The following is a 9,882-nucleotide window of genomic DNA, read 5'->3' on the forward strand; positions in this document are numbered from 1 at the left end:
CTTTGGACAGTGAAACCTAAAGGAAAGCTTGCTGTAGGGTTTCTGGGAAAGTATTTGCCTTCCTGATAAAGAGGCAGACACAGCTGATGTTCCTTTTTTCTTTTTCTATTTTTCCTTTTTCTTTTGGTCTTAAAAGCAGATATGATGGTTGGAGCTACAACCAGTACATTGCAATCCTGAGGAAAAGTCCATCTCCCTTGAACTGCAACATCAAACCAGTCAATCTTAAAGGAAACCAACTCTGAATATTCATTGGAAGGACTGATGCTGAAATTGAAGCTCCAATACTTTGGCCACCTGATGAGAAGAGCCAACTCATTAGAAAAGACCCTGATGCTGAGAAAGATTGAAGGCAGGAGAAGGGGATGACAGAGGACCAGATGGTTGGATGGCATAACTGATTCAATGGACATGAGCTTGACCAAGCTCCAGGAGATGGTGAAGGAAAGGAAAGCCTGGTGTGCTGCAGTCCATGGGGTCGCAAAGAGTTGGATATGACAAAGCAACTGAACAACAAACTAGGAGTGACCCCAGGCACGTGGCAGAAGAAAATACAAAGCTTATACATACAATGGGATACTACAAACTAATCAGAGAAGGATGATTCTCACAGAGTCCATGTTAAATGGAAGAAGTCAGATGGAAAACAGTACATATCATATCATTTTTGTGAGGTTAAAAAAACCTACAAAACTAATCAATGGCAATGCAAGTCAGAATAATGACTGCCTTTGGGGGATATTTAGTGGGGCTGGCATAAGCAAGACTTCTGTATCTTGCTCTTGGTGGGAGTGACATGGAAGAGGGCATTCATTCTATGTTTTTAAATCTTAAGATACATATAAAAACTGTATACTTTATGAATGTTATATTGTAATGAAGCATTTACTTTAAATGAAAATGAAATAAAATTTTCGTATTAAAAAAAGTTAACAAATATTCATTATATTCAGTCTTTTCAAATAGTAATGGAGAAGGCAATGGCAACCCACTCCGGTACTCCTGCCTGTAAAATCCCATGGACGGAGGAGCCTGTTAGGCTACAGTCCATGGGGTTGCTAACAGTCGGACAGGACTGAGCGACTTAACTTTCACTTTTCACTTCCATGCACTGGAGAAGGAAATGGCAACCCACTACAGTGTTCTTGCCTAGAGAATTCCAGGGACAGGGGAGCCTGGTGGGCTGCCGTCTATGGGGTCGCACAGAGTCAGACACGACTGACGTGACTTAGCAGCAGCAAATAGTAAAGAATGTTAACTTGGTCTAAGTTAACATCTAACATCTTAGGTGGTCCAAGTCCTGAAGATTATTCAAAAGCAATGGTTTCTGTGTTTATTTAAAAGCTACTTACTATAGCAGTTTCAATGATTTTTATTTTTATAATTTATAATGGAAAAAAATCTCAACTAGCCACCAGTAACATTTTTTAAAAATCTATCAGAATCACCTTATAATTTCTGTACTCTGAAAATCAATCTTTTATGTTTTCTTAATTCATTTAACTCTCAGACCACTTACATTCACATTATTCATACATAATGACCCATTAACAGTCAAAGCATGTAACAGACATTGTTCTCATTTTTAGAATCCAAAGGGCCGTCAAATAGGTTATATATAAGATAATCATTTGCACTCAAATAATCAAGGAAATGAGAATTCAACACCTAACTAAACTGAGAAACTTCATATGAAAAAACAGAAGTAATTAAATTTCAGATTATAAAAAGGGCCCCTAATATTAAACAAAAATAAGAGAAATATACATGTTAGGGGAAAAAACACTAAAATAACCTTCGTTTTGACATGATTTGATGATAGAGTTCTAGCAATTCACTAATTCCCTCATTCAACAAATATTTCAGTGCTTATTACATACCTATTCCTTTTCTACAAATTCAGAATACAGCAAGAATACAAAAGGAACAAAACAGATGACTTTTATGGTCCCGAAACAACAAAATAATGGTGTGCCAAAAATAGGAAAATCTAATTCTATACATTTATAACAAATATGTACTAATATTGCACATATTTCACAAGGTACTGTTAAAAGTCTGACTAGTTCTCTATCAAGAACTTAAATGAAAATTGCTAATATACGGAACAAGTTTGTTTCCTATAAAACAAAAACATTTTATATAATATTTTCCTACTAGTTTTTAATATACAGCAAATATGACTATGTTCCCCAAAAGAGGACTTTTTGTTTTTTGCTAGTGAGATGAAAATGTTTAAAGTTGAAGATTATAAAATAAGATACTATTTGTGAGTACACACAGAAGTTGCTCCATTATTACAAACCATTATTATTCTCTTGCCCTATTTTCTGCTTGCACGCAGGGGCTGATAAGAAAAAATAGGCAGAACAGGCTTTTAAGTTTCCAGCCAAACCTATCTTTTATAGATTGGGGGAAGAAGAGAGTGCCTTTCTTTTTTTAAGATAAAAGGGAGGGGAGTGGAAATGAGTGGTTTAAGTAGCAATGAAGAGGAGATTGGCTCACTCTCCAGCCTCCACCTTATTATTGTTAGGAGAGAATGGCAGCATAAATAAGTGTCTTGATCGACTGTCTCCCTCCTTAATTAGTAACGACAGTAATACAATGTTGAACACAACAATTTCTACCCCAAAAAAGGTAATGCAAGACATATTTATACCATTACTATTTTCCAAAGACTTGAATATGCAAGAAATAAATATAAGGTGGTAGTCCCATAAGAAAGGTAATATCCAGAATGTATACTCTAGAGGGAGGGGGTTAGGAGGAACTGGTCAACAGAGGATATTCTGAACAGTGATATCAATATAGGGGAATATTCTAGAGTTAGGAAAGTAGTATCACCTCAAAATGACTCTAATTCATAAGTCTGACATTACAAGCCTTAATAAATCTTACTATATATCGCATTTCGCTGGTGGCTCAGATGGTAAAGAATCCGCCTGTAATGCAGGAGACCTGGGTTCAATCCCTGGGTTGGGAAGATCCCCTGGAGGAGGGCAGTATCTCCAATATTCTTGCCTGGAGAATCCCTATGGACAGAGGAGCCTGATGGGGTCGCAAAGAGTCGGACACGATTGAGCAACTAAGCACACACAACACTCAGTGTTTCCCCATAATAGACACTCAATAATTATCTCATTTTTTTAAACCAAATTTCTACAGTAGTTTCATGGCCTTTGAAAAAACAATGCAGCTCACAAGATTAGGAGTTTTCTTTGTCAGCCTCCTCTAGGTAAGTATATTCTAAAAAAAAATCTTAAGTAAAACCAAGATTTGGTCTAAACACGATAGACTACAATGGGACCAAACTCCTTTGAGCTATAAAAATCGACATGTGGCCTACGATTTCATCAGCTATTTGGGTTTTTCTCCCCCTCTTCCAGTTTTTCTGTGACATAACTGACGTGCAGCACTATATAAGTTTAAGGTACAGCATAATGATTTGACTTACATACATCATAAAATGATTACCACAATAAGTTCAATGAACATCATCCCATACAGATACAAAATTAAAGAACTAAAAAAATTTAACCCTTAGGATTTATTCTCTTAACAATCTTCCTATATAACATTGTTGTTTAGTCGCTAAGTCGTGTCTGACTCTTTTGCAACCCCAAGGACTGTAGCTCTCCAGGCGTTTCTGTCCATGGGATTTCCCAGGCAAGAATACTGGAGTAGGTTGCCACTTCCTTCTCTGGGGGAATCTTCCCAACCTAGGAATTGAACCCACGTTTCCTGCATTGGCAGGCAGATTCTTCACCACTGAGCCACTAGAGAAACCTTCATATATAATATACAATACTGTTAATTATATTTACCACATTGTACATTATATCTCTAGTACTTAAAACTCGAAGTTTATACCTTTGGACTGTCTTCATCCAATTTCCTTCCTCTCCTCCCCTACCCTCACCATGAATCTCTCTGTGAGTTTGTTTTCTAATTTTAACTTATCTGCAACACTATGTTGCTGCTGCTGCTAAGTCGCTTCAGTCGTGTCCGACTCTGTGCGACCCCATAGACGGCAGCCCACCAGGCTCCGCCATCCCTGGGATTCTCCAGGCAAGAATACTGGAGTGGGTTGCCATTTCCTTCTCCAGTGCATGAACAGGAAAAGTGAAAGTGAAGTCGCTCAGTCATGTCTGACTCTTAGCGATCCCATGGACTACAGCCTACCAGGCTCCTCCGTCCATGGGATTTTCCAGGCAAGAGTACTGGAGTGGGGTGCCATTGCCTTCTCCGAACACTATGTTAGTTCCTGTTATATGACATAGTGATTCAGTATTTCTAAACATTTCAAAATGATCACCACAGCCAGTCAAGTTACCATTTCACTGGCTGTTTTGGCAGTCACATTATCAGGTGAATTTACAAGAACTACCGTTAGAGGTGAATTTTTTCCCAATCTGTAAAAACTATTAACCCAAATACTACAACTTGAGTTCATCATTTTGGCTTCAGATCATTTAGACCTTCTTTAATTGTTAATAATTAGACCACCTAAATTTATCATCACCTACTAAGGCTTTCGGAACCACAAAAGCTTCCTCAAGGATCCAATTATTAATCAGTAATCAATACTCTGGGTAATGCAATTAACTATTAATTCAAGTGGGCAAACATGTACGATCACCAACAGTCACTGTATTAGTGAAAACAAAAAGATTAACCCAGTCCCTACACTCAAGGACATGTCTAGTTTTACACGTTTACAATATAAGTGTTAATACAGAAGTGCTACCAAAGATAGGAAGCATTAAAGGGTTAAGACTAGAAGTTTAAAATAAAGAATTCACTGAATTTATCAACCAATGCACATTTTTAAATTTCTTCCAAAAAGATAATCATGAGCTTTGTCATACGTACCTAGCTAGAAACATGATGAAAATAATGGCTTTCAAATTATACACGCTGAAAACTAAGGGCCAAAAATCATTGACCAGGAAACTAAGGCACAAAAAAGGTTTATATATCCCTATAAATTAAGTCAGACATTTGAATCTACTTCCTAATTTCCAGACTAGTTCCCTCATTTCCCCAGTGAGGAGGGAGCAAATTTTTTAATAAATCACGATATGAATGTGACTTACGCAAACATTTTTTTCTATCTATATATACACTCACGATCCATACATAAATTGATTTTTTTTCTCATTGACCTTTAACTTGCTCCTCAAAAAACTAAAAAGCTATCTCCTAATAAATAAAAGATAGGACTTCTCCAGTTTCTAATTTCCTTATTTGTAAAAAGGGCTAATCATTACAAAATCTATGCTTTGCAAAATTATTAATTCATATTTAGACTTCTCTATCTACCATTCTTCCTATGGTAATAAACAAATCAACATAATAAACAATACATCCTGAAGAAATGAGTGCCACCTCTTTGAGTGATACCACAGAACCCAGAACTGAGTCCCTAGCATATATTCACTACCTTACTTAAATGCCCATTTGGAACACAAGAAATCTCTTAAAGCATAGTTTATTACCAGTTAACTTTTATCCCCAAACAAAAATCTGACACAACCAATTTAGCCTATTACTATTAGTTCTGTAACCCAGAGTCAGTATTAGAATGGTTTAATTTTATAACTTTATTCTCAAGTTTAACGTAAGACTTAAGATAGCAATAAACTCCAATGAATATTATAAGAAATAAACAAGTTAGAGTGCATAACTGCTTTATCATATTTTCTTTTGTAACAATATGTTCTCAGTGAGGTTTAACTTTGGGACAATACTGTGATCCTACGGATGAAAATAATATTAAGAACTGGTTTCTAAACTGAAATTTTCAATAGAATTTTCCCGGCCTCAAATTCCTCAATGGCAAGAGCAGGTGTTTGTTACAATCATATCGAAGCACAATATCCTTATTCAAAACTGAGATTTGTAAAAATAAATAAATAAAAACGACAACAGGAAATCTATGCCATGCCAATGCAGGACACAGGTTCAATCCTTGATTCACGAAGATCCCACATGCGGCAGAGCATCTAAACCCATGCTCCAAAACAGCCAGAGAACAGCAATACTGAGCCCACCTGCCACAACTAAAACCATTTGTGCCTAATTTTGAGGTACTAGAGTCTGAGTCAATCTAGTGCATGCTTTGCCAAGCACACAGGATTCGCACAGCAGGGATAAGGGTGCAGTTACTGGTGACAGAAGGAATCCAAATTTCTTTACCAGACTAGGAATTCAAGTATGAATGCTTCAAATAGCTTCTTTATCATTAAATCAATGTGAATATGGGTCAACCACGGAATTACATTCTTTTATTAATGTTTCCCTGACATTAATTTTGCTCAAACCTGGGGCTTCCCAGGTGAGTCACTGGTAAAGAAACAGGTTCGATCCCTGGGTCGGAAGAAGCCCTGGAAAAGGAAATGGCAACCCACTCCAGTATTCTTGCTGGGAAATCCTATGGACAGAGGAGCCTGGCAGGCTACAGTCCGCAGGGTCGAAAAGAGTCAGCTACGACTTGAACAGGCACGCCGCAACTATTGAAGCCCGCATGCCCTAGAACCAGAGCTCCACAAGTGAAGCCACTGCAAAGAGAAGCCCCTGGTCTCCGCAACTAGAGACAGCAACAAAGACCCAGCACAGCCAAAATTAAATAAATAAATAACTGTAAAAACCCAGGAAATCTCAAATTTTTCTAAGGCCTCTTCTGGTGCAAACAGTTCTCTATACCAATTTCTACTTAGTTAAGGTGTAAGCATCCAGTTGATATTAGTTGATTCCACGTTATTTAATTCCTAATGTTTCCCTCAAACCACTAAAAAACAAGTTAAAACCCGGAGATATATGAAATTTTAAGAGAAAAATTAATTTTTTTATTTCAAAAGGACACAAAATAATTTTTAGTTATAACAGAAATTCTCACCTCTTCTATGCTTTACCTTTTTAAATTGCCGAAAAACTACTTAAACGCTGAACGTAAATCACTGAACTAGGAGATAGGTAACTGCTTCTGATTGTATTATATTTTTAAATTTAAATGTTTTTAAAGATCACATTTTAGTCTTCACTAAAATATTTTGTTTCTCCTTAAAATTGCTTTTCAACAGTGTTATACAAAGCAATTTTTTCCAGTCTAAATTAAGTTAAATCTAAACAATATTCCTCCACTGTCTTACTAGTTATACTTTTTTAAAGTATTCTGCTTACATTTTTCCTCCTCTGAAACGTGGATCATGCAAGCATGCAAAAATAAAAATATTTTCTAATTATAAAATTGGAAAATAAATATGTTCTTTTCCTTTAATTAGGACAAACTATAATCAATTACAGAATGTCCTATGTCAATGCGAAGAGATCAATAATGCCTGAGACTCGAACCAAAGTGAAAAATTAAAGCTCACATAATTTACTACACAATCCTCCCCAATACAGGTGTAATTAATGCTATCTAAGAACGTAAATGAAGAGGCCCCTGGGGTATTTTCTATTGGGCGGTGTGTTTACAGAATGGGCAAACACTCGCCTAGAATGTTGCAGATTTCTGGGCTGGCTTAAGTTCATCAACTAGATGAACGCTAAAGTTCAATTCTAAGATTCCCAATCTGTGAGTAAAACGTGAAACATAAAACACTGCGCCCTTCAATTAACCGATCTGCCTTCACTGCCACCCTAACTGGATGCATGGAGACAAAAAACTTCCTCTCGCAGTGATTTCAGGAGATCCTGGTTAACAAAAGGCAAGGAAAACATGCACAGGTGGGATAAAAAGGGGAATGGCTGAAATCAGAAGGATCTCGGGACAGCGCCCCCACGTTCTCCGTCCCTCCGCGGCACCTGAGAAATCACTGCCCGCCACACCTCCACCCTTCCCGTGGAGGCGTCACGAGCCAATTCTCTGACCTATTACAGTCCACCCGCACCTGGCCAGACACTGGGCATTGTCTAGAACCCAAGAAAGGCAAGTAGGAAAAAGAAAGAAAAGCGAGGAGTGAGAAAAAAGAACAACGGAGGGGAAGTAAGGCAATCGGGAAGCCTTACTATTTTGGGGAACTTGGTTTCCCCATCGATCACTCGATTTAATTCAGATTACAAAAGCCACCCCCCTGGCTCAAGATAGCAGCCAGAGGTGGCCCAGCTAGAGTCCCCGAAGCCACTCCGGTCAGAGCACGGAGACAAGGAGAGGGAAATGGGCGTGTGGGCTGGGCCTGGCTGGCCAGAGGCCGGACTCCGAACAAAGCCGCCCGGCTCCCCCTACCTGGGGCGACGGCAGCGGGCGGTGCCTCGCGGCTCCCCGCGTCGCCTCGGTCCGGAGACGCCCACGCCCCAGGGACCCTCGCCCGGGCTCTGGGCCGCGGCGAGCCCCCTCCCCGCCCGCGAACAGCGCCCCTTTGGGACAATGGGCCCCCTCCCCCGCCTCTGGGAGGGGAGGTACAAAGGCAGAGAAGCGCGGCCCGGCACGGAGCCAGGCGTCCGGAAAGTGAACGCGGAGGAGAGAGGGAAACCAACAGGATGGCGGCGGACGCGGCAACCGGGGGCAGTTCCCCGAGCCGTCCAATTCGCTGCCCTCAGCCCCACCGCCGCGGCAGGGGCGGGAGCGCGGACCAGAAGCCTCTCAAGCCCTGCCTAGAGAGAAGAGGGGTCCGCACACAAAGAACAGCAGTACTCCCACCCTCTGCCAGCGCCGGGGACCGCCCGACGCGCTCTGGTCGCCGACGCCTGCCCAGCCCGAGTCCCTCCCGGGCCAGGGTCCGCGCGGGGCGCCCCTCTCCCCGACTCACCCACAGCTCCGTGCCCCAGCTCATGGCGGATCTTGAGGTGACTCGAGCTGCCTGGCTGCCCCGCTGTCCGTCCGTCCGTCGGCTGTGCCGTCAGTCTGTCCGACCTCCCACTGGCGGGCCCGCGGCTCGGCTGCTCAGCCTCCAAAGGTGCCGCCACCGCCGGGTTCCCCAGTGAGTGAGAAAGACGCGACTGGAGGAGCCGCCGCCGACGCCGCGTCCCCGCCTCCCGGAGCCGGCTGGGAGGGGGCCAGGGCCGAGGGGAGGCGGGACGAGGAGAGGGGAGGGGGCGGGGCGCGATGCACCCTGGGATCTGGGAGGACCCGTGCTTGCCCGCCGAGGCGGGCAGGGTCCACTCTGACTGGAGGGTGTACCATTCGCACAACTCTTCTTTCCCGCCCAGTCTCTGTTTCCCCTACCTCCGGGCTCGGACTGTCCCACCGCCGCCGCAGCCACTCGAATATCTGTCTCCAAACAGGAAAGGGAGAGAAGGAAAAGTCGCCCACCGCCCTTCTCTGCCCTGTGCCCCCTTAAATGAGGCGACTCTTTACTCCCTCTTGCCTTCTCAGCTTGGGAGAAACCCAGACAAGGAAACCTCATCCGAATCCTTGGGTTTAGATTGTGGCGAGTTGTATTTTATTTATAAGAAAAAAAAGTCTTAATGGTTAAGGTGATCTTGGGAATCACTAAAACGTGTATAACGTCAAATATAATTGCAACGTGCCTCTGATTCTGTTTTTAATAAAATATTTCTGTAAGTTCTGCCAGGAAATCATAAAAAGAAGTAGATTTTTCAGCATTCATTTGGGATTGTTGTGATGACAGGGGTCTTCCCTGATAGCTCGGTTAGTAAAGAATCCGCCTGCAATGCAGGAGACCCGGGACAGGAGATGGAAGATAATGGAAAATGTGACCCGCGGTGTCACCTGCAGGAAAGGAGAGCTTGCCCCTTTTCTGGAATGGGCACCTCGCGCGTGGGAGTTGGATGGGAGGCAGATTCCTAACCGGTAGCTCAAAGAACCTGTTCCGAACTCCGGATATCTTTCACTCAGAATATGGTAACCTTGGATGCAGGGCCACCATTTCCTTTTTTCTCTGTGGAGTTACTTCCCGGTCCTTCTGAGTAATCATT

General features: G+C 41.9%; 2 protein-coding genes across 22 annotated transcripts in view; one reads left to right on the top strand and one right to left on the bottom strand.

The window, feature by feature from the left end:
- Positions 1 to 8,923, bottom strand: part of FNBP1L (formin binding protein 1 like) — a 135,415-nt gene extending 126,492 nt beyond the window's left edge. For 15 of the 21 annotated variants that reach the window (XM_081486319.1, XM_081486318.1, XM_081486322.1 and 12 more), the window contains exon 1: positions 8,754 to 8,923. In XM_081486319.1, the coding sequence (XP_081342445.1) occupies positions 8,754 to 8,777 (24 nt within the window). In that variant the 5' untranslated portion in view covers positions 8,778 to 8,923. Of the gene's footprint in view, positions 1 to 8,230; positions 8,450 to 8,753 lie in introns of those variants that run through there. The other 6 variants (XM_081486333.1, XM_081486332.1, XM_081486335.1 and 3 more) reach the window with 3 other exon arrangements.
- On the top strand, positions 93 to 8,933 carry LOC145504920 (uncharacterized). The gene is made up of 2 exons (XM_081486376.1): positions 93 to 996; positions 5,849 to 8,933. The coding sequence occupies exon 2, from the start codon at positions 8,162 to 8,164 to the stop codon at positions 8,600 to 8,602; it is 441 nt and encodes a 146-aa protein (XP_081342502.1). The 5' UTR covers positions 93 to 996; positions 5,849 to 8,161; the 3' UTR covers positions 8,603 to 8,933.
- Positions 8,934 to 9,882: the final 949 nt, after the last annotated feature.

This window comes from Giraffa tippelskirchi, chromosome 5 (genome assembly GCF_054371585.1).
Source record: "Giraffa tippelskirchi isolate mGirTip1 chromosome 5, T2T-mGirTip1v1.2.pri, whole genome shotgun sequence".
Lineage (NCBI taxonomy): Eukaryota > Metazoa > Chordata > Mammalia > Artiodactyla > Giraffidae > Giraffa > Giraffa tippelskirchi.

Coding starts and splice junctions, on each gene's coding strand:
- LOC145504920 (XM_081486376.1), top strand. CDS start 8,162: ATGGGCGTGTGGGCTGGGCCTGGCTGGCCAGAGGCCGGACTCCGAACA.